The sequence below is a fragment of the Eubalaena glacialis genome, chromosome 3 (assembly GCF_028564815.1).
Source record: "Eubalaena glacialis isolate mEubGla1 chromosome 3, mEubGla1.1.hap2.+ XY, whole genome shotgun sequence".
Lineage (NCBI taxonomy): Eukaryota > Metazoa > Chordata > Mammalia > Artiodactyla > Balaenidae > Eubalaena > Eubalaena glacialis.
Window position 1 is genome coordinate 177,599,876 of NC_083718.1, and position 23,908 is coordinate 177,623,783.

A 23,908-nucleotide genomic window follows, 5' to 3' on the forward strand; every position below is an offset into this window, starting at 1 on the left:
TGGGGCCTAGACACCAGCAAGTTTCCAGGGGATTTTGTTGCCCACCAGAATTGGAGACCCAGTGCCTCTGGTCACTCAGGGTAGGAACTGCAACGCCTAATTTACAGTCAAAGACAATGAGGCCCAGAGAGTTTTTCTGTCAATGTCCCAAAGTTGGAGCCTGGCAGACTAGCCTAATGGAAGGTGAACTGGCTTGGGAATCAGGCAGTTCTGGGTTCAAGTTCCTGCTCTTCCCTTTCCAAGCCTGGAGCCATACCTGGGTCTAGAGCAGAATGGCAAATCCAGCCCACAGACTGTGTGCAGCTTGCTAGCTAAGAATGGTTTTTACATTTCTAAATGGTTGAAAAAAAATCAAAAGAAAAATATTTTGTAACTTGAAAATTATGTAAAATTCGAATTCCAGTGTGCTTAAAGATTGATTGGAACAGAGCCATGCTCATTTATTTATATATTGTCTGTGGCTGTTTTCATGCTCCAGAGCAGGGTTGAGTAGTGGCAACAGAGCCTGTATGGCCACCAAACCTAAAATAATTCCTATCGGGCTCTTTACAGAAAAAGTTTGGCAGCCCCTGGTGTACAGCAGTGATTCTCAAACTTTAGCTGCATCAAAATCACCTGGAGGGCTTGTTTTAAAACACAGAATGTGGGGCCCCATCACCAGATTTTCTGATTCACCCAATCTGGGGTGGGGACAGAGAACCTGTATTTCTAACACGCTCCCAGGTGATGCTGATGCTGGAGCCACACTTTGAAGACCTTGGTTTAGAGGAACTTGGGTCTTCAAAGCTGATGCTCAGCCCCACCCCAGAAGCTTGTAGCCCACCCAGGGAGAGGGATGGGCTTGGGGAGAAGGGAGGGAGGAGGCAGGAGCTCCAGGTCCCATCTCAGCTGCCCGTCTACCAGCTCCTCTTCCAGGCTGTCCTTCTCCTGGTGTCTGCTCCCCCCTGGTGGCAGCAAGCCTGGAGCTGGCCTGGTGTGTTCAGCCTTGACAGCCAATCCTTTCACATTTCAAAGCCTTCAAAGTTTACACATCCTTCCCCCTAGGGAATCCACTGCGAGGAATTTAATCCAAGAGAAGAATCACCGATACATACCAGCGTGCACACTGCATCGTTTGTTTGTAAGCGGGTAACATAGAAGACCAGGGCAGTCACTTGACGTGGTCGCACAGCTGGTAAAAAGTTCAGGCAGGATTTGATCTTAAGTCTGTCTGACTCAAGAGGCAGTGCCCTCACCTGCCACACCACACCGCCCCTCAGGGGCCTCCTGTCTGCCGTGGGGAGCAGTGACTCCGAAGCCAAACTGCCTTGCGTTGAATGCTCATTGTATGACTTACTAGTTGTGTAACATCAGGCAAGCCACTTAACTGCTCTGTGCCTCGGTGTTCCCCTCTGTGAAAGGGGGACATGATTGTAAAGGTCACCAAGCATCAGGTACTCTGTGAGCTGTTATTATTATTACTTATCAAGCCCCCACCTTCCTTCTTTGCTTTCACCCTCCTTTCCTCTTCTTCTGTTTTTTGGTTTTTTGTTTGTTTGTTTGTTTTTTTTTGGCTGCATGGCATGTGGGATCTTAGTTCCCTGACCAGGGATTGAACCGGTACCCCCAGCCTTGGAAGCGTGGAGTCTTAACAACTGGACCGCCAGGAAAGTCCCTCCTTTTCTCTTCTTAATTGGCTCAAAGCTTGTGGGTCACTGGGAGGGGCACGCCCATCCGGATGGACTAGGGTGGAGGTGGAGAATCAAGGATAGGGCACTGTAGTCAGGAGGTGGCAGACACCGTGGAGCCGCCCACGCTGCTGCTCTGGGAACTGCCCAGCCAACCCTGCAGTCTGCGCAGAAGGGCACAGAGTTTAACACATGGATCCCTGGGTTACATAGGCCTGGATCTAAATTCTATTTTTTTAAAAAAGATTTATTTATTTATTATTTATTTCTTTTTGGCTGCATCGGGTCTTAGTTGCAGCACGCGGGATCCTCGTTGAGGCAGGCGGGATCTTTCCTTGCAGTGCGTGGGGTCATTGTTGCAGCGCACGGGCTTCTCTCTAGTTGTGGCGTGCGGGTTTTCTCTCTCTAGTTGTGGCGCACTGGCTCCAGGACGTGTGGGCTCTGTAGTTGTGGCATGTGGGCTCCAGAGCGCGTGGGCCCTGTAGTTTTGCCGCACGCAGTCTCTCTAGTTGAGGCGCGCGAGCTCAGTAGCGTGGCGTGCGGGCTTATTTTTCCCGTGGCATGTGGGATCTTAGTTCTCTGACCAGGGATTGAACCCATGTCCCCTGCATTGGAAGGCACCTGCATTGGAAGGCGGATTCTTTACCACTGGACCACTAGGGAAGTCCCTGGATCCAAATTCTGAATCTTCTGTGTGACATGGGTAAGTAACCTCCCCTCCTTGAGCCTCAACATTCTTATCTATAGAATGGGAGCAATAAAATTAGAGCAGTGGTTCCTAAAGTGTGGTCCCTCAGGCAGCAGCACCAGCAGCATGTGGGGACTCTTAGGAAATGCAAATTCTTTTTTTTTTTTTGGCCACACCTTGTGGCTTGTGGGATCTTAGTTCCCTGACCAGGGATCGAACCTGCGCCCTCGGCAGTGAAAGCACAGAGTCCTAACCACTGGACCACCAGGGAATTCCCAGGAAATGCAGATTCTAACAAGCCCTCGTGGTGATTGTGATGCCTGCTGAAGTTTGACAACCACAGGATTAGAAGATTTGCTCCTTAGGCTTGTTGCGGCTAGTACAGGAGAGAATACTCACTGGGCGTTTAGGTCAATAATCATGAGCTGCTATTATTATACGCCTGCTCCTTCTTGGCCTCAGCTGATTGGGTCAGGAGTATTCTTGCTCCAAGCTGGGCCAATCAGATCCCCTCTCCTGGGAACTGGAAATTGGAGACGTTAGTCTCTGTGTTACTTCCTTGAGGGGTAGGGGATGATTTGGTGGTCAAGGCTGTTGTTGGGGGCATCCATTTTTCTCCACTTGCCTTTAACAGTTAAGAGGGCCAATCTGCAGAGAGAGGCTCAGAGCTGAGAGGTCCCAGTGGGAAACACAGCAGCCCCGGTCTGGCACCCATGTCCACTGAGACTGGGCTGTCCCACCTGCTCCTGGGTCCTGTAGGTCCTCTGGCCTCTCCTGATAAGTCCCTTCTTTTCTGGTAAATTATTTCTAGGAGGTTTCTTGTAAGTCTGGAAACTAAAAGGATTCTGGCATGTTGAGGGTTATGAGTCAGAGTCAAGGTAGGTGCATGAAGGTCAAGGGTCACAGGCCTGAGAAGACCACTTCCCTTCCTTCCCCTGCCCAACTGCTAGCCCAGCCAGGAGATCTGAGTTTCAACCCCATCTCCTCTGAGAAGGGGCAAAGGGGAAAAGGCAGGTCCGGACAGTGATGGAATAGGCAAAATCCCGAGACCCACCTATGGTCACCTCCAGGATCCCCCCATCATTCTTTGTCCTGATTCCTGTGATGAAACCTCAACCGTCTCTCCAGAGAGCTGACAAGGTGAACCCTCCTCACAGAGTGGGAAAGAGCAATAACAAAGGTAAAGTGTTTAGATACGTTAATGTTTGTGTAAAGCAAGGTATGTTTGATTGCAGTGGGCATGGCTGAACACACAGTGAGAGCCCTGGATTTCTGGCAGATCTGGAAGCTGGGAGGGGAGGCACAAAAGGGGCACTGTTCAGAGTGCTGTCAGGGTAGGGGTCTGACAGAGGAAAGGCGGCAGGGTCAGGGTCTACGGGTCAGTAGTCAGAGGAGGGCAGGTCCTGCAGGAAAGCCAGCCAGCTTGAGGCAGCACTAGAGACAAGCTCTGATGTCTTGGCCATGGCCGGCTTTGCCTGGGTCCTTGCAGCGACTTGGGGTGCCCTGCACGTGCTTACCGCCAGCAAGCAGATCTGCCCTTGGGGTGAAGTGTAGCCCTGTACAGACAGACCCAACGGTAGAGGCTCGGGAACGTGGGCTCCTGTGGTCGGATGGGTTCAGGTGAGAGGCTGGGGGACTGCAGAGGGAATTCCAACAGGAGAGGGTGGCAAGGAGTGGTATGTCTATAGATTTAGCAAGAGCTTTGAGACAAACAGAAGCAGGCTCCAATCCTGGCTGTATACTTGCATCTGTGTGACCCTGGGCAAATCCCTTGCCCTCTCTGAGCCTCAGATTCTTATTTTTTAAATGAGGATAATAGTATGTGCCTCCCAGGGATTGTGGTGGGGATTGAATGAGCTAATGCACACAAAACACTAAGTACACAGTGACTCAGTCGTGGTGTGGTTGTTATTATTATAACAATTCCTACTAGACACAAAGACCAGGCAGACAGTTTGTACTGAAAGGGTTGAGTAGGAGTTTGTACTGAAAGGGTTGAGTAGGAGAAAGAAGGCCCAGCCCCTAGTGAAAAGGCTCAATCCAGGTCCCCTTTGAAGAGTCTGAGGTTGGGGGCAGGCCTGAAGCCCAGGAGATAGGGCAGAAGCTGCACCCAATGAACGGAATCCTGAGAAACAGGCTAGCCAAGCAGGAGGCTGGACTGGTGCCATAACCCTATGTGATAGGCTGAAGTGCTTTAAATCCCTTCTACCTCTGGTCAGGATTGGTTGAGAGTCTTGGTGGGTGGGACTAGTAGGAGGGGCTGCAGAGAGCAGGTGTAGGGCTGGGAGGGGTTCAGAGATGAGCAGGGTAAGGGGCTCACAGCTTAGCTGGGGAGACGGGGTGAGCATGAGTGAAACGCTAGATGCAGGCAGTGTGTGCTCAGACTTGAACAATTGAGAAATGGGGTTTGAGGAGGTTGGAGGGGTAAGAGCTATGAGGGCTGGCATGGTCTGCTTTTAGGGAGAGGGTGTGGCTTGAATGAGGTTTTAAAGGATGGTTAGATAGGCAGAGTGGAAGGGGAACAGTGAGAGTAAGGGCATCGAGGCAGGAAAGCATGTGTCTTGCCTAGAAGACAGAAAGGGCCCAGCTGGTCTGGAGTGGAGATATTCTTTGTCCAGGAGAGGAAGGATTGAGACTGGAAGGTCAATCCATAGAAAGCCTTGAATGCCAGGCTCGCGGGCAGGGACTATGTCCATTTGGCAGTGGGGAGCCACTGAAGATTATTGAGCAGGGGAGTGACGTGTGTTCTAACTGGATGGCTGAGCTTGAGCCAGGCTGGGAAGACATTGGGAGGGAGAGCATGTGGTGAGAATCAAAAGGGGAAGGATCTTGATTCCAAGGTCACTTAAGACTGAAGAAGGGCTCCTTGATCCCTTGGGTGGAGGTTTGTGACGTTACACAGAGAATACCCCATTAGGGACCTAGATGCCTTGCCTTGAAAGAGGTCTCAGTTATCAGTGGGCAGACCTGCCCTCCCAGCTCTTCTGTGGGATCAAGGGCAATCCCTTCATCCCTCTGATCCTCAGTTTTCTCCTCTGTGAATCGGGCACGATTTAACCTATCTCCAAGGATGAGTGCGAGGATTAATGAGAGAAGGGGGAAAGGGTCTAGCCCAGTGTTTGGAGCTTATAGGTGCTCAGCAGATGGGGTTCCCTCCCCATCTCCCATTGTGTGTCTGGCACAGAACTGGACACAAAGTCTGGCCCTCCAGTCACCACCAATTAGATAGAGCTTCTGCTTTCAGAGAACATTCATTCATTCATTGTTCAGTCATTCAAGCAGCATTCAAGCAACATTTCTGAGCACCTACCATGTGCCAATCGCTGGGACACAGATTTGAATTAGACCACTGTCCCTTGGCCTTGAAAAGTTTATTTATTCATTCATTCAGCAACATCCATGGAGCCCTACTGTGTGTTTTGGCCAGGTGGGGGCTGGTGTTGGGGGTAAAGAGAGCGTGGCTGGCAGGGGAGGGGGTGAATTGGACCCACAGGTCACACCTCTGCATCTGGGAAGAGCAGGAACCCGGTGAAAATGCTGTTGGCCCCATCGATGCCTACCAGGGCGTTCTTGTCAGTGGCCTGCAGGAAGACGGTCTCCCCCAGCTCCAGCTTGAGCACGACGCTGCCCGTGGTCACCTGGAAGGTGTTGTAGACATAGTCGCAGAAGGTGAGCACTTTCTGTGTCTGCTCCCGGCCCCGCATGAGGTTTATGCACAGGTTCCCTCGAGAGCTGGCGTGGTAGGTGAAGTAGTAGAGGCCGGGCACCCTGCACGTGAACTTGCCGTTTCGATACTCGTAGTTGTTGTTGGTGTTGGTGATCATGTGGTCGAAGCGGATGACCTGGTCCCGCCTCAGGGGGCTGTTGATGGTGCGTGTGGCCGAGAAGGCGATTTTCTGCGTGGCCTTGTAGTCTCCTGATTCACCCTTGGGGCCATGGACTCCGGGAGGCCCTGGGGCACCTTTGGGGCCAACGGGGCCCTTGGGGCCGACTTTTCCCGGAATCCCAGGAAACCCTGGGTCTCCCTTCTCTCCAAGCTCACCGTGGTCTCCAGCTAGCCCCGGCAGCCCTGGAAGGCAGAGACAAGGGATATGAGGGGGCCAGAGGTCGCTGAGAACCCGGAAAGAGCTGGGCTGGGAGGCAAGGAGCCTGGCTGCGTAACCTCAGATAGGTCCCTGCTTTTCTCTGGGCCTCAGCTCCCCATCTGTGAACAAGAGGACGGGATGTCGGGGAGGGCCTCCGAGTCTCCTTCCAGCCCAGCTTTCCGAGTCTGAGATGTGCTTGACAGTAATGGGGACCAACGCCCGTGGGGTGGGGAGTGGCGTCTCCCTCAGGAAGGTGCTGGACCTGCCCTCCTCACCAGCTCATACAGGCTTAAGCCTGGAGCAGGGATCAGGAATTCTGGGCACACGTGCTATCCCTCTCCACCCACTCCCTGATGGCACATATCCCTCATCAATCACTCATTCTTTCTTGCTGAACCTGGAAGTGAGTATTAGAATCCTTCTCACTCCACCACTCCAAACAGCTACTCCTCCTTGGTTTGGCAGAACACAAGATAAAACCTTTTCCAGTAGAGTGGCAGAGTATAGTGGCTGTGAACATGGGCTCAGGGGACAGGCAGATATGTTTCTCATGTCACATCTGCCATTATTAGTTGGGTCACCTTGACTGAGTCACATTCTCCAAGGCTCAGCTTCCTCATCTGTAAAATGGGGATGATGATATTTTGTGGGATCGTGAGCATGATGATATTTTGTGGGATTGTGGGATTGTGAGATTACGTGAGGAGAGCGGAAGGCTATGTTTAAATGAATGCATGGACTACATCTTACAGGAGGGTTTTATGGCAGGAAGTCTCATTTGAACCCTGTGACAACTCTGAAAAAGAATCATTATCCACATTTTACAGGTGAGGAAATAGCAATTCAGAGAGGCGAAGCCACCTACCCTGGAGGTAACAACCCAGGACTGTGTGACTGCAGTGGATTTAGTGGTAAGAGAGCCATGGTTTGGCCTCAGCCTCAACATTTACTGGGTTCCCTTGGGCAAGTCAGTAGCCTTTTGGACATCAGTTTTCCCATCTGTAAAATGGGAATCAGAATTCCTTCCTTGCAAAGTTATTGTGGAGGGCTCAGCAAGCTGATGGATTTGCAAGTGTTTTGCAGTCCCTAAGGTGGGCAACTGGGACTTGGGAGGTAAGAGATGGGGCCTTGGTCAGTGACACTAGTCTGTTCCCAAAGTCCACAGTACCTTTCTCTCCCTTTATCCCTGGAGTCCCTGGTTTGCCGTCGGAGCCCGGTGTCCCGGGGATGCCTGGGATGCCAGGGATGGCCGGGTGCCCAGTGCAGCCACTCTGGGCCCGGGAGGCGTGGAGCAGACTCAGGAGCATCAGCGGCAGCAGCACTGGGGCGCCGCCCCGCGGGGTCTTCATCACTGCCCTGTCTCAGCTACTTCCTGCGGGGGCAGGGACAGGAAGATGTGGTAGGTGACGGCCATGGTTTGTTCATTCACTCCTTCACTTGTTCCTGTGTTCACTGAGCGCCTTATCCCCCGGACCCTGTTCTGGGCGCTGGAGATTCGCTGATGAACAAGACAGATGTGGTCCCTGCCCTCATGGAGCTGACAGTCTGGGAGATGATAAACAGGTCAACATACAAGTCAATAGAACTAGTTATAGACTGTGGTGAGTGCCCCGGCCGAAATGAAAGGGTGCCTGGAGGGCTGGTTTTGTGAGGGAAGTCCTCCCACCAGGAAAGTTTTTTTATACAAGGGAGGCATCTCTGAGAAGTGATGTTTAGGCCGAGACCTGAAGGTTCAGACAGAGCTGGGGCAAGAATGTTCCAGGAGGAAAGGATAGGGAGGGCAAAGGGCCAGAGGCAGCACAGAGTCGGGAATGTGGAGGATCAGCAGGGAGGCCAGTGTAGCCACAGGGGAGTCAGGGGTCGGAAGACCGGAGGTCAGGGTCTTGATAGCTGTGGTTTGGGATTTTATGCCAAGTGTTCTCAGTCATTAGAACTTCTGAATTCGGGCTGCCTATGCTGCTTCCACAGCGGGCCACGTTACATCCTCAGAGCAGCCCTGCATGGAAGAACCAGTTTTTCTACACCAAAGAGGAGACTGAGGTTCAGGGAGGCCAGGTCACTCGCTCAGGGTAACACAGGAAGGACCGCAGCCGGGACTCAAAGCCAGGCCTGTGTGGCATGGAAGCCGGTGTCTCTGCCAGTGCACCAGGCCACCTCTTCTGACAGAATATTCTCAGGTCCCTCCAAAGGCTGTGGGCCCCGGTGAGAGGACGGTGCTTGCCCCTTCCTAATCCGGGGAACGAGGAAGAAGCCCTGGGCTGTCTTGAGCTGGTCAGCATGGCCAGTGCCCACGGCATCGATTCTCAGGACAGAAGGGACCTTAAAATTCATCTAGTCCAACCCTTAGCTTCTTCTTTTTTTCTTTTTTAAATCGAGGTGACATTCACATAACATAAACGTAACCATTTTAAAGTGAATATTTCGGTGGCATTTAGCACATTCACAATGCTGTACAACCGCCTCTTCTATCTAGTTCCAAACTATCTCCGTCACTTCAGTAACACCCAAATAATATTCTGTGCTCACTAAGTAGTCGCCCCCAAATCCCACTTCCCCCCTCAGGCCCTGACAACCGCCAATCTGCTTTTTGACTCTATGGATTTACCTATTCCGGATATTTCATATAAGTGGAATTATATACACAGTGTGAACTTTTGTGTCTGGCTTATTTCATTTAGCATAATGTTTCTGACGTTCATCTGCATTGTAGCATGGATCAGTACTTCATTCCTTCTTATGGCTTAATAATATTCCATTGTATGGACATATTACAATTTGTTTATCCATTCATTATTGATGGGCATTTGGGAAGTTTCCACCTTTTGCCTACTGTGACTAGTGCTAATGTGAACATTCATGTACAAGGATTTGTTTGCAACTTGTTTTCAATTCTTGAGTATATACTCAGGAGTGGAATTACTGGGGCTTATGGTAATTCTGTGTTTAACTTCTTGAGGGACCCTCAGCCTACTGTTAAGTCTCCTCAATAACATCTCTGCCAAGGCCCCTTCCGTCCATGACTTGTACCATCTCAGTGATGGGAAGCTCATTACCTTCTGAGGCAGCCCATTCCACCTTTGCCCAGATCCAAATTCTCTCCATCTTTCCAGGCCCAGGTCAAAGCATTTTTCCTCCAGGAAGCCTTCCCTCATTACCCCTCAGCCCACAAAGGCTGAGCAGTTTCCTGCTCTTAAAATAGGAGAGCAGAGGGGTCCCTGCTCATCTCCCAGGATAACCGTGGGGATCCAGGTGAGGCCATGGCTGGGGAAGAATCAAAGGGTTTTGGGCCCTAGTTCAGACCCGTAGCTGGGTTTTTCTGATCCTCACAGCACTCCAGGGAAGTGGGTTGTGATTATTTTCCCACCTTGCCGATGAGGAAACTGAGATGCAAACATTAGAAAACAACCCTCCCCAAATCACCCAGTGAGCTGGCTAATGGTGGGGCTGTGGCCAGACCCCTGCCCCCTCTGCCTCATGAGGCCTGTGCCAGCCCAGAAGAACCTGCTGATGTGGGGCTCATGTGCTCAGAAAGTCAGCCTCAGCCCCCTCGGTCTGCTCCTAATCAGTTCATGGCTCAAACCAGGAGCTGAATTAGACCAGGGGCTCTACTGGGTACCAAGGAAAGCGGGGCTGCAAATGTGGGTGTGACCAGGGCCACGAGTGACCGGCTTAGGCTCTGTCACGCTCCCAAGAGAGGGTGGCTCTGGGGATGATCCTGCTTATCTGGCTGGAGGTTTTACGCAACGACAATTTGACACCCTTAATAATCAATGCGTTGGGCACTTAGCAGGTGCCAGGCTCTGTGCCAAACGCTTCACGGGCCACATTCTCTCATTTAATTTGGTCCTTACAGCAGCCCCCTGGGAGAGCACCCCTGCTTTCTCATTTCACAGACGAAGAAACTGGGCAGTGGAGAGGGCGGGAACCTCAATCAAGGTCACGCAGCCCCAGTGTGGCTGAGATTCAAACCTGCTCCCCATTCAAACCCATCCAAACCCCACGGGGTGTTATATTACGAGGCCTCCCTATCTGGTGGTTAAAACATGGACTTTGGAGCCAGACAGCCTGACAGAAGGAGCTACAGCCTGGGCTGTACTTAGAGCAGTGCTGGTTGTGGGGCCGGTGCTTGGTGATGGCTTTTATCATTACTATTATTGCTGCTGTTGTTTGGCAGCAAACATTCACCAAAGGTGAGAGGCCTGGAGTGTCATAAGGAAAGAGACACTGCCAGGGTCCAAAACAGACCTGTGCCCCTTCTTAGCTATGGGCCTTAGGCAAGTTGCTTCTCTCCGACCACAGCTTCCCCTTCTGTGAAAGGGGGATAATACTAATCTCTACCTCACAGCGTTGGCAGGAGGACAGATGCGTTAGGGCTCACGACAGCCTGACATGTTGGAAGTGCTTAGTGAATATTAGCTAGTTTTTGATTATCACTATCATCCGAGAGTCCCCAGGTTTCAGGACACAACGGAGGATGCTTGGAAAAGTAAAAAAGAATCCGGTCCCTTTGGGAGATTGGGCTCAGGGAGAGGAGATCTCTCAGGTGCAGGCAGCGCAGGGGTGGGGAGCCCTGGCCACCTGCTGGGGGGTGGGGGGTTGAGGGGAGCAGGGTCCTGACCCGTGATGAGACTTGGGCTTTTTCGGGGGAGCCGGAGGTGGGGACGGTAGTGGGGAGATCTGGGTTCTGGCCCATTTCAGGGGCCACCGAGTCTCAGACTTGGGCGAGGACTTAAAACTCATCCAGTGACTAACCCCTGCCTTTCCCGTCTGTCACCGCCGTCAGCCTTGCTCCTCACACTTTCCCCATATCAGCCGCCCTTCCATCTCCTTCCAGCCCCAAGAGCCCCTTTCCCCCTGACTTGGAGTCAGGCCAACTTGACCTTGAACTCCTGCTCTGCTGCTACCTCGCTGCATGACTTCAGGCAAGTGCCTTAACCTCTCTCTGAGCCTGTGACAAAGTTAATTTCGACCTGACAGGACTGCCAGAGGATTACACGCGAGGGAACCTTGAAGGAGCCAGGTCCCTAGTGCAGTGCCCGACCCCACACCCTCCTTCACAAGCATTATTGAGTGGTGTCAGTACTAACTAACAACTCGTCACAACTCCGCCTGCAAGTCAAATCATTTCCTTGAAAGAGTCAAGCTGAGCTTTCTCATCTGACTGCGAGGAAATAAGAGAAGGCAGGTGCTGGAGAAACGCTGGGCTGAGCAGAGGGGAATCTGGGTTCTAATTTCATCCCTGCCTCTGACATATCTTGTACCAGGTAGTGTGCTAAGCGCTGGCTGAGCTGATATCCTTTAGGGCTCACAGCAGCCCTGAAAGGTTCTGTTATCCCCGGAGAGGGTCCAGGCTGAGAGAGGTCATGTGACTTGGCCCAGATCACCAGCACCTGAGAGGCGGAAGCAGGGCTCAGCTCCAGTCTTGGTGACCCCAAAGCCTTTATCCTGGTGCCTCCCCATTACCTGGGGCCCCAGGTAGCAGCAGACTCCCAAGCTGACCCCCAGAGAGTTTGACCCCCGAGGTCTGAGATTGGGCCCAGGAATCCTCACTGTCAGACACTCCAGGTGGCTCTGAGGCAGGGGATGCAGAGCCTTTGGGAATCACCACCCTCTGCCATATTGGTCCTGTCCGCCAGTCCCCCCAGGCGCCGAGCCCCATCCTCACCTGGGAACCTGGCGTCCTCTGAGGCCTCTGGGCTGGGCAGCAGTGGGACGGGGAGCCGGGAGCCTCCTGTTCTCAGTCCAAAGCGGAAGTTCCATTCTCCAGCGAGAACAAGGGCCTTCCCCTGACAGTCCCCTCCCAGGGGCCCAGCAGGCCGGCCCTCCTCCCTGTCACCCCATTCTCACCCTGTTCTGCTGTCCTCAGGCAGTTTCAGGTCCCGTTTCTGCAATCTGGAGGGGTTTACTGTAAATAGGATGGGTGGGTGGCCAGTTTGGTTTTGCCAGCTCAGCAGCTGTGGGGGGAACGGGCTGTTCCAGGAGAATGTCCACAACCGGGGGTTTGCCTGCCAAGACCCCTGACCTCATGAATTTCTTCAGGAACAGGGGTGTTCCTCAATGAAATGGAAACATGGCTGGCCTGGTGCCCGAGGGCTGGATTTGGAGTCAGGAACCTTGATTCATATGCTGGCTCTGCCACTTACCAACTAAACATTCTCAGCCAAGGGAACCCAAGGGAGCCCCAATTTCCTCTGCCATATGGTGGGACCATAATTGCACTTGCTCTACAGATTGCACTGGGGGGCTCAGATGGGATAGTGGAGGAGAAAGAGGAGGGTAAACTGTAAAGTGCAGTGCACATGTTAATTGTTAATATCATACCATGTCCCAGGCCTCCCCTTTCTGGGCTCATCTCTTCTGCTTTCTTTCCCTTCTACACCCCGGCTCTTTCCCCGTTCTCAGAAAATAATCTAATAATGAAAAATGAATTTTAAATGTGGTCATTATTTACTTATACCCCTTCCTCTGCTTCCAGCAGACCTGTAGCTGATGACTGTAATAGGCACAGGCAGGAGCCTGTTGCTTGTAGATCCTGGAATCACAGCAAGTTAGGGCGGGAGAGGGGCTTGCAGGTCACCCAGCCCGGGCCGCTTATTTTATGTATAGGGAAACCAGGGCCCAGAGGGGAGAGAGCATTGTTCAGCAAATATTTATCATGAGCCTCTATGTACACTGGCGATAGAGCCACAAGCAAATCAGCCCTGGGTCCTGCCCCACGGAGTGTCTCTTCTCCTGGGGGAGACTGGTATTAAACATCCAGTGACACAATGGTTTCATTGCTCCTGTGATGAATGTCACAAGAAGTAGCTGCTGGAGCCCACACCTCTCGCTAGTGGCAGATGCAGGACTTGGAGCCAGGCATCCCTGGCACCGGGATATCAGCCCTCTTACCGAGGCTGCGTCTAAAGCAACGTGATGCCCCTCTCAGGGATGGTTGCCCAGCAAGTCCCAGGAGCTGCCATAGGTCAGGAGGGCTCTCTTGACATCTGTGCTTAGAGAGAGAAAATCGTTGGGCTTGTGGATGCTTCTTGGTGGAAATTAAGTATTTACTGCTGAGGGTGATAGGGAAAGAAGAGACTCGTGTGATAAAACCCAAGGGTCTCTGGGTTCAGCCAACTATAGACCCTCCAATGATTTGGTGGCTGGTAAAAATGGGAAAAGATGGGCTTGAATTTGGGGTAGAAACAGGATGAGCCTAACAACAGGAAGCAGCAGGGTGGTGGGGTCAGGGCACGGGCTTTGGAATCAGCCCCTCCTAAGTTTGAATCCCAGGCCTACCTCTTTCTAGCTATGTGGCGTCAGGCGTGTTTATTGACCTCAGTTTCCCCGTATATGAGTCAGGGGCATGGGCACCCCGTCCTGGGGTGATTGTGGGGCCAGTGAGGTAACCCCGCATGTCCAGGGCCTAGCTGAGTGCCCAGCCCTCAGTAGGCACCCAAGGCAAACCTGGGAGTAGTGTGATTTCTCTGAAGAGAAGACAGAAATCTTGGAGCCTGGAGGCACAGGAGCCATGCCTGGATTAGGGGTCAGGAGCTAAGGAGACCCTTGGCCCCTGAGTGAGAGCCAGCTGGCCTCTGTACCCTTAAAACACTGGCTTGCATCCCTGATAGAGAGGGGACAATCCCTACAGAGGGTGGAAGGGAAGCCTAAGACCCTTCCACATCCCGTGGTCTGAAAGAGACCCCCTGCTCCTTGGGGTGTCTCGTACTAGCGCCTGTCCCACCCTTGCTACCTCCCTTAAAAGCCCTCCCCCAGCTCCCCTCAGCCCAGCAGACAAGCTGGCATTTTCAAAGGCCTGTCTCTCCTGGCAAAGAGAGAACAACAAGGAAACAATTATGGAAAATAAAAATGGCACAAAAATGGTCGCTTCCGAAGTACAGGTTTCTGATCTGACACCGTGGCCTACATAAACGGCGCATTGATTTTTTAAACAAAAGAGAAATGAGAAGAAAGATGTATCACTTGCGGCATTGCCGGGCGGACTGCTAAGTGGCTGCTGGAGGTGAGCTGTAGGTGGAGCGGCCCCCTTGACCCCCGCCTTGTCCCTGCCAGGGGCTCTCAGACTCTGTGGACCAGGCCGAGTTCCTAGGCCCTGGCCTCTGTTATTGCTGTGTGTGTGTGTGTGTGTGTGTGTGTGTGTGTGTGTGTGTGTGTGTGTGTGTGTCTTCATCCCTCTCTTCTCATCGGACACATTTCCCATGCCCCTACTATGCGCCTGGCCTGTAGCAAAGTGGCCCCGCCCTCAAGGATGCTCACAGTCCGGTGAGGGATGCAGACCTGTAAGGAAATAAGTGCAGAAAAGCCAGGTGGTGGACCTCGTGCATTGACTTCACCTGGCGGACCGTCCACCCACCCATGTCTCTGTCCTCCCCAAACCCTTCTTTTTTCGTATGATCATATTTATTTGTGAAATCCCGAAAAAAATGATTAAACTCACAGAAAAAAAATCATGCATCATGCTTGTGGCTCCCAGCAGCAGAAAACCGGTGGGAGGAAATACAGGATAAAGGTTGTTCAAAGGTACAAACTTCCAGTTATAAGGTAAATAAATACAAAACAGGTAATGTACAACAAAAACTCATATGCCACAATAGCAAATAATCAAACTATAATATGGACTAAGGAACTGAATCGACATTTATCCAAAGAAGATATACAAATGACCCATAGATACATGACAAGTTACTCACCATTACAAAAGATGGAATGTACAAGCAGAACAAAATGAGCACAGCTGTAGGATTCTATAAAAGTTGTTAAGGCAATAAATCCTATTCATCACAAGAAGAAAAAGTTTTTTTTGGTAACCATTTCATAATATAGGTAAGTCATATCATTACACTTCAAAATTTGATATCATAAAACAAGAAAAACATTTAAAAGGTAAAAACTAAAAGTGCAAAATTATCAAAGAGGACCAACTACTACTGTTTTACCTTTAGAGTTATTTTATTAAATCTTAAATGTACAACAGCTTCTTAACTCTACACACGAAATAGATTTTTTTTTAGAAGAATGGTGTTATGTCTTATTACACCATGGTTCTGGCTAATAGTCTTTCAAAACTTTGAGAAAAATCTTGAAAAAGGTTTCACATGTCACCCAAAACTTTGAAATTTGACATTATCAAAGAAGGGATGCTTCCACACTTTTATAGAGACCACTGGAAAGACACAACAATTCAAAAGCTAAGAAACTGTTTCAAAAGCATTTTTTATAGTCTTTCCTCCACAGGAAGGTAATGTTCTTACATAATTGAGTCCGCTCACAAAATGGCTCTGTGTACCTGCTCTGGTGTCTGCTGCCATATCACTGCATATTTATGCATGACTGAGATAAGAGTTTCCTGAACATTGTTATTTCGATAACCTAAAGCTCTTCTGTTACCTCTGGGCTGTAATTCTCTATTTATACAGTCAAGCCCATGGCAAATAAGAAGCTCAATATCATCTTGTCTGTCCATAACCCCCTCTTCCTCCACTGCCTCTTGGACCATAGTTTCCTCCACTATATGATCCTCCCATGTTCCTGCTGCCACTAAGTTTTCCACTCTTCAGTAATTCGTACTTAGAGGGTTTCTGCTTATAATTCTCCAAATCACTGTAATTTTGACTTCCATAATTTCTTCTTCCATAGTTGTCATAACCAGCTCTGGAGCTCCCATCCTGGTTGCCACATCCACCACCATATCCTCCTCGTCCTCCTCCATAACCAGGGCTAACCCCCAAATTGCCACCTCCAGGTCTTCCTCCAGACCCACGATAGCCATCCCCAAATGCATGTCCTCTTTCATATCCATCAGATCCTCCTCTAAAGTTCCTTCCTCCAAAATTTCCTGCTCGAAACTTTCCCCCACCACCATGAAAATATACAAAACCAGCGTTTCTTCCTCTTCCACTTCTAGAACATTGGCTTTCTTGCATTTCTTGTCTAGACAAGGCCTTTCGTACTTCTGCATGATGACCATTGATGGTATGATTTTTCTGCAACACAATCTTATCCACGGGATCATGGTCATCAAAAGTAACAAACCCAAAGCCTCTTTTCTTGCCTGGCTGCCCATCAGTAATTATTTCAATGGCATTGATTTTTCCATATTTCTCAAAGTAATCTCTAAGATGATGTTCCTCAGTATCTTCTGCAATTCTACCAACAAACAGCTTCTTCACAGTGACAAGAGCCCCCGGCTTTCCATAGTCCTCTCTTGGGACAGCACGTTTGGGCGTAACCGTTTTCCCATCAATGGAATGAGGTCTGGCAGCCATGACAGCATCAACCTCAGCCATGGATGAAAACGTGACAAAACCAAATCTTCTTGATTTTTGGCTTACAGGGTCCCGTATTAACACACAGTCTGTGAGATATCCCCATTGCTGGTAGTAGTTCCACAGACTTCCTTCTGTGGTTTCAGAGCTCAAGCCACCAATAAAGAGTTTACGGAATTGTTCCTTTTCTCTCTTATTCCTCTCCAAAGGAACAGATTTTGAAGTTCTCTTCATCATGGGCTTACTAGCTTCAGCCATTTTCCCGAAACTCAGGGGGATGAGGGAGATCTCAGGGCACTAACAGGAACCGAACTGGCCACTGCGCTATGGTGAGAACACAAACCTGATCGGTCCTGACCCTGCGGTCAGAACTTCCACTGTTCCAGGAAAACAACTCTAGGAGCACCTCCATGGGGACCCGGCGCTGCTGCCTCTGGAGCCGCTGCCGCCCTTGAATCAACCTTGAGCAACTTTCAATTTTTCAGAATAGGCTGATTGGTGAAACAGGTCAATGCAGGTTCCGCCAGTCCCAAGAGCTGTCCTGTGACCCACTCCTGAGATGTAGACAGCCTGTAGCTTGCTGGAAATAGCAGTCCTTCCCAAACCTTTGTGTAACAGGCTTGGGTCCAGAAATCTGTTTTTTTATTTTATAAATAAGTCTGCAGGTAATTTTGTTGCACCCCCAGATTTGGGAACCTGGGCTCTAACAAGTCATGAATCTGTGGTCCAAGTCGGTGGAGGACGCTGTGGGAACACGAAGGGGAGAATCAGAGAAGGCTTCATGGAGGAGGTGATCTTTGTGTTGATTCCTGACAGCTGAGTGTGTATTATCTAAGTGGATGGAGGATTTGTATGAGTGGGGTGGGGGCTCTACAGAATGAAGGAACATCATGGGCAAAGCTATGGGGGTGTGAAACAGCTTCCTTCAGGAACAAAGGAGCCAAAGTGGATGGCGCTGGTTGGAGAGCTGAGCTCCAGCCTCTGCTGTTACAGCCCATCTCATGCCTCTGTGAGCTCTGTGGGGCCTTGTGGAACCAAGCTGAGAGCCCAATCAGGCTGGGGTGGTTTTCCCTGGCCTGAGTGAGCCTTGGGTTTCACTGGGCTCTGAAGCCAGACCCTCAATCTGCACAGGAAAGTTACACTTTTTATCTTTTTGAACCCGAACTGTCAACCCCTTCTCATGGTGAGCGCAGCGAAAGTGCAGCAGCTTACGGCCGGCTTCCTGGTCCTCCAACAAGGATCGGGGCAGCTGGGCCCAACTGTCAGGAGTCTCACAGTGAAACCCTGATAGCTTGTGGGCTGTAGTGGTTTTGGATGGTCTCCTGGGGGCCCCCAGAGTCTCAGTTATTCGGGGAAAATCAGACATCCGGGAGTCAGATTCTCACTCCCTCCCTCACCCATCCATGCCCACCTAGAGCATAATTACGAATATTAAATCATTTAATAGATGGGTTAGCATAATGCCTGGTGTATAGTGAGTGCTCAATAAATGTTAGCTATTATGATTTTTTTACTTATTCATTCCCTCTGCTTTTAGTCATTCATTTACCCACCATTCATTCATTCATTCACCCCAATTCACTCATTAATTCAGCACAAATTCATTGCACATCTTGCTTTCATCTGTGCTGGGCCTGCCTGAGCCCAAACCCCTCTTGTGATGGGTGCTCCCAAAACTCAACATCGGTCAACATAGGTCTGGGAATTCAAACACACTCCCGTTAACCTGTGAGCACGAATACCTTTAATGACAGCAGTGCCTCTCACCCAAACAAGTGACAACAGATGGCCCCTTGGGGACCCCTTGCAGCCTTCAGCCACATTTGACCATCTCTCTCCCAAATGGCCAAATGGTGCTGAGCGTCTCAACCTTGGCACAAAGCTTTACTGAACACCAGCTAGATGCCTGAATCTGGAGCCCACAGATGGCTGTGGCAGGGGCAAAGTGGAAGATGAAGGGAACTACTTCTTAGGGAATTGGCAGTGAGGATTCGGAGCCGTGCATAGTCTTTGATTTAATTATTTATTCATGTATCTCTCTGCCTCTTCCAAGACTTGGAAAACACTAATGACAGTATCAGAAGGTGTTGGTTAAGTGTCAAAGCAGTGACTCCTGAAGGAGTTTGGAGGAGGGAGAGAACTCAGGGCAGGAGGGCAGGGTGGGCTTCCTGGAGGAGGAGTCCATCCGGTGGTGAGATGACCTGAGCAAGGATGTGTGGCCCAGTGGGTTCTTGCAGGGAAGCTGAGGGAGATGGGGTGGCCCCGGGGAGCGGAGCAGGCCTGCCTGCCCTAGTCAGGGAAGAGCAGGAAGCCGGAGAAGACGCTGTCGGAGCCCTCAGTGCCCACCATGCCGTTGTAGTCGTTGACCACCAGCCACACCTGCTCGCCCACCTGCATCCGCAGCAGCACACCGCCTGAGCTGACCTGCTTGCTGTTGGACATGTGGTCACAGAAGGTGGTCACCTTGACACCGCTGCGGTACAGCTGCACACATAGGTTGGCCGTGTGTGACGTGTAGTAGACAAAGTAGTAGAGGCCGGGAACTTTGCAGGTGAACTTGCCAGTGTTCGTGTCGTAATCCCCCTGCGGGTTTGTGATGACCGAGTTGAACTTGACCAGGCTGTTGGGCTCCGGGAACTGGACTGTCTGCCGTGTGACAGTGAATACTGACTGGTGATTCTGCTTGTACCTGCCCTCATCGCCCGGGTTCCCAGGGGGTCCCATGTTGCCGGGAGCCCCTGGAATCCCAGGGGTTCCCATGGGACCATTTTTCCCAGGATAGCCAGGTGTGCCAGGGTCTCCCTTCTGACCCTTGGGTCCGCGTGTCCCAGGGATAGCTGGGATTCCTGGGGAGAGAGCAGGTGGGAAGGAAGTGATGGGGCAGGGGACAGGGAAGAGGGACAGGGCTATCCTCCAGGGGACATGCCACCAGGGTTTGGTCTCTGGACTCTCTTTCCCCCAGAGGGTGGCCTATTCACCTGCGAGCAGTGTGCAGGGAGAAGAGGGGAGAGAGACCCTGGTTCAAATCCTGCCTCCCCATGGTCTTGCCCTCTGACCTTGGCTACAGCACGGCCCCGTCTCGGCCTCAGTTTCCATGTTTGTGATGGAGAGGAGGGTAGGACCAGCCAGCTCAGGAGGTGGCAGAGCTGGGCTGCATCTCAGAGAGCGTGCCAGAGGCCACGACTGTCAGCCCATGGAGAGCATGCGGCCTCAGATAACTCCTCACCTAAAAGTCTAGGTTCTTAGTTTTTCTTGACAAAAATCAGAAGATTCGTCAGAGGCAGATTTCCTGGAAAGGTCATAAAACTTAAGCTTTGGGCCCCATTTACTTGCACTGGCCCCTTCAAGACCCTTTGCATAATTTTATATTTATAATTTTTTCAACTTTTTGTGTTGAAATAATTACAGATTCACAGGATGTTGCAAAAAAAAAAAAGGACAAGGAAGTCTCATGTACCCTTTACCTAGTTGTCCCCGATCTTACATAACTAAAGTACGAAATCAAAACCAAGAAATTAACCTTTGTAGGATCCACAGAGATCCACTTTTACATGCATTATTTGTGTGTTTATAGTTCTAAAACAATTTTGTAGCATGTGTAGATTTGTGAAACCTCCCCCCCCCCCGCATCAAATTCTGTATTACTTTTCTTAAAGAGGATCCTCAACATTTTATGAGATTCAGAGCCCCACAAAACCTGTTTCCATTTCTGAGCTGGAACCACCCAGGCCCAGGCCAGCTTAGCACATGGGATCCACCGGATGGAACCACAGAGGCTGCCTTTCCCCAGCTCCCCCAGCCCCACTCAGCCCAATTCAGCCCCTCTGACAACTGGCCTGGTTCAACTTACTTCATGTTACATATGAGGAAACTGAGGTCAGAAACTTGCCCAAGGCCATGCAGCTGGTAGGAGGTGGAGTCAGGACTCACAGTCAAGTCTGGCTAGTCCCAGTCAGTGTCTGACTCTTGTTACCGCCTTAATTATCTGAGCCCCTAAGAGCTTCTCCCCTTGTCCAAACCATACTCATCTTTTAGGGCCTGGCTCCAGTCTCCTCTTCCAAGAAGCCCTCTCTGACCACCCCTGCTGGCCCTCGTGGCTGCTTCCTCCTCCGACTTCCTTTGGGGTGGGTGTCTGTGCAGACCTACTGTGATGGATCTTCTGCGGCTTGTGAGCCTTTTAGATCCCAGGGTTAGGAGTGGGGAATCAGAACCCAGCAGACCTAAGCGTCAGGCCACGTGATCCCGGGCAGGTGATCTCGCCTCCCAGAGCCTCTGTTTGCCCAGTTGAGATAAGGGCATAATAGAACGGATCCCACAGAGCTGCTGGCAGAGTGGGGTGGGAGAATGCCCGTACCGAGCACCTCATAGGCAGTGCTCAGTAATGTCAGGTCTCGGTGATGGCTGTCAGCTATGTTAAGCAGGGCTGTGTCTCATGCTTCAGGTTGACTTCCAGCAACCAACTAGGGAGGGGTGGGATACGGCAGTGGGGAGGGGGCCTGAGAGGCAGTGCAGGGTAGCGGTTAAGGGCGTGGCCTTGGAAGTTGGACAGGATTTCAGTGTGTGACTTCGGGCAAGTTGCTCAATCTCTCTGAACCTCAGCTTTGACATTTGTAAAATGGGAGCAAATCGTTTCTTCAAAGGATTTTGGCCTCAGTTTTCTCATTTGTAAAATAGAGTTAATTTTATCTACCTCATGAGATGAATATACATAGAGCACTTGGAACCGTGCCTGGCACAAATTAGGAGCTAAAAATTGGTGTCCGGGACTTCCCTGGTGGCGCAGTGGTGGCGAATCCACCTGCCAGTGCAGGGGACACGGGTTGGATCCCTGGTCTGGGAAGATCCCACATGCTGCGGAGCAACTAAGCCTGTGAGCCACAACTACTGAAGCCCGCGTGCCACAACTACTGAAGCCCACGTGCCTAGAGCCCGTGCTCCACAACAAGAGAAGCCACTGCAATGAGAAGCCCGCGCACCTCAACCAAGAGTAGCCCCTGCTCTCTGAAACTAGAGAAAGCCCGCGCACAGCAATGAAGACCCAAAGCAGCCAAAAATAAATAAATTAAAAAAAAAATAAATTTATATAAAAAAAAATTGGTGTCCATCAGCCATCCCATACAGTGAGATGGCCAGAGACAGCTGTGAAGTACAGGGTCCTGGAAAAATGGCAGACCTGGGGGCTTCATTTGACTCATCCTGAATTGGAGAATTCCTTCTGGAATGTTGGTACAATTCCACTCTATTGCCAGGAGGGAAGATGACAGTGGGAAATTCCTAAGGACATTCCCCTCCACTGGCCTCCATCGCCCAGTGCCTCTGCCACCCCTGTCACCTCTGCCCAGCCGCACCCCAGCCTCCCTCATGCCCACTCTGGACACATTCCACCCCCAGATGTGCACCTACTCCCAGACAAGTCATCAGCAGACTCCAGTTCTCACCCAACACTAGTGCCCGTTCATGTCCTCAGCCCTTTTCACTCGTGCTAGGGCTTGCCCGTGAATCTCCGACAGAAGGTTCTGTGACTGTGATCCTGACTCCTTACTCCCTACCCCTCCAACTACCCAGAATCCTAGGGAGTGACGGGAGCACACATCTCTGATAAAAACAAAGATGACAACAGCAGTAACAACCATAGCCCACACTTACTGATACCTACCACGTGCTAGTACTGTTTTATATTTAATTTTATTAATCATCACAGCAACCCTGTGCAGTAGGTACTACCATCTCCCCATTTTACAGATGAGGAAACTGAGGTGCTGGGAGGTTATGTAACTTGTGCAAGTTCAGAGAGTGGGAAGTGGTGGGGCTGGGACTTGAACCCTGGCCACCTGGGCGTTGTATACAGTCACTGGGGTCCATGTTGCAGGGCAAGTCGTGGAGGGGTTGGAATACAATAGTAGCAGAGCGTTTTAGAGTTTGCCAAAGGCTTTCACCTGGATCATCTTCCGTGATCCTCCCTGCCACCTTCTAGGGCAGGTGCTCTTGTTCTCTCACTGTTATCAGATGGGGAAACTGAGGAGCAAAGAGGTGAACTGGGGAGGCCGGAGGCCTGGGCTCTGAGGGGGAGAGGGGATAGACCTGCCACAAGAGTTAAGACTCTGCCCTGGGAGCAGGCGTGGCCGGAGGGACCACACTCCTCGCCATCAAGCAGCTGTCCACCTTCCCCAGAGTCAGCCCCAGATGGGCACTTCCGACTCCTGCCCCCAGGCCCTAGGTGACCCCTCCCCAGCAGGCCAGCAGACTCACCTGGTTCACCCTTGGGCCCTGGCAATCCGTCATGCCCATCCTTCCCTGGGGCCCCGGGCAGGCCCGGCATCCCGGCGATCCCATAGCAGTCTGTGCCGGCTTGGCCCCCAGGTGGCAGTGCCAGCAAGAGCAGCAGCAAGTTTGGTACAAGGTGGGGCCAGGAGCTGGACCCCATGTCCATTTGGGGAAGGAGCTGGATGGGGAGAGAGCTGAGTTGTCCCCCAGCCCCCGGCCTGCCCTCCTCACCCTCTCTCTCCCCAGGGGCCGTCCTTCTCAGCCCTCAGGAGCTGACCTCCCTTCCCCGGCCCCTCGCCCCTTGGGACCGCACAATGGATGGGGAATGGGGCCTCTTCTTCAAGCTCAGGCCCCGGCTTAGCGGAGATGGGGACCCTCCTTCCTCTCACAAATCAAGCTGTCCCTGGGGCCACGTTTCAGGAAGTGGCAGCGGGGAAAAGCTGTCATTTGCCCTCACCTGGACAGGTGGGAGGTTTCTGGTCTGGTCACAGAGATGTCCTCAGATCTGCTTCCCCTCTCCAAGGCAGGAGGACACCGTGTCAGCGTGGACACAGCAAGAAGGGCCTGGGCAGACTGCGCTGTCCCCTCCCCTCCTCTCTCCAATACCACATCCCCTTTCCCATAATTTTTCCTGACTCAATACTTTCTCTTGGGTGCTGAGCCAGGCTGACCGCAGTGATGCCCCTGTGTCCCTCCACCTCCAGGTCATGAGTGTCTGAAATGAGGAAATGTCCGCTGCCCCGGGTATGCTGAAGGGTGCGTATATGTGTGTGTACGTGTAAACATCAGCCACCTGGGCAGACTTCCCCTAGAGTCAAGTTCAGCCCAGCTAATGCCCATCCCTGTTTGTTGCCATTTACTGTGCCTGAGACCCCGTTGTTTCACAGGATCCCTAGGGGGAAGTTATAATTCTCCCTGTACAGATGAGGAAACTGAGGC

The 23,908-nt window shown here is 51.4% G+C and overlaps 3 protein-coding genes across 3 annotated transcripts; all 3 read right to left on the reverse strand.

The window, feature by feature from the left end:
- Positions 1-5,715: 5,715 nt before the first annotated feature.
- Positions 5,716-12,203, reverse strand: C1QB (complement C1q B chain). Its single transcript, XM_061187019.1, has 3 exons — positions 12,106-12,203; positions 7,609-7,812; positions 5,716-6,424 (listed from the first exon to the last, which is right to left on the reverse strand). The coding sequence occupies exons 2-3, from the start codon at positions 7,787-7,789 to the stop codon at positions 5,850-5,852; spliced, it is 756 nt and encodes a 251-aa protein (XP_061043002.1). The 5' UTR covers positions 7,790-7,812; positions 12,106-12,203; the 3' UTR covers positions 5,716-5,849.
- LOC133087246 (heterogeneous nuclear ribonucleoproteins A2/B1-like) lies at positions 7,802-16,963 on the reverse strand. Its single transcript, XM_061184064.1, has 5 exons — positions 16,354-16,963; positions 16,008-16,184; positions 12,106-12,201; positions 11,904-12,011; positions 7,802-7,812 (listed from the first exon to the last, which is right to left on the reverse strand). The coding sequence occupies exons 1-5, from the start codon at positions 16,961-16,963 to the stop codon at positions 7,802-7,804; spliced, it is 1,002 nt and encodes a 333-aa protein (XP_061040047.1).
- Positions 16,964-18,616: 1,653 nt separating this feature from the next.
- Positions 18,617-23,566, reverse strand: C1QC (complement C1q C chain). Its single transcript, XM_061187020.1, has 3 exons — positions 23,427-23,566; positions 22,955-23,147; positions 18,617-19,551 (listed from the first exon to the last, which is right to left on the reverse strand). The coding sequence occupies exons 2-3, from the start codon at positions 23,133-23,135 to the stop codon at positions 18,995-18,997; spliced, it is 738 nt and encodes a 245-aa protein (XP_061043003.1). The 5' UTR covers positions 23,136-23,147; positions 23,427-23,566; the 3' UTR covers positions 18,617-18,994.
- Between the last annotated feature and the right edge of the window lie 342 nt (positions 23,567-23,908).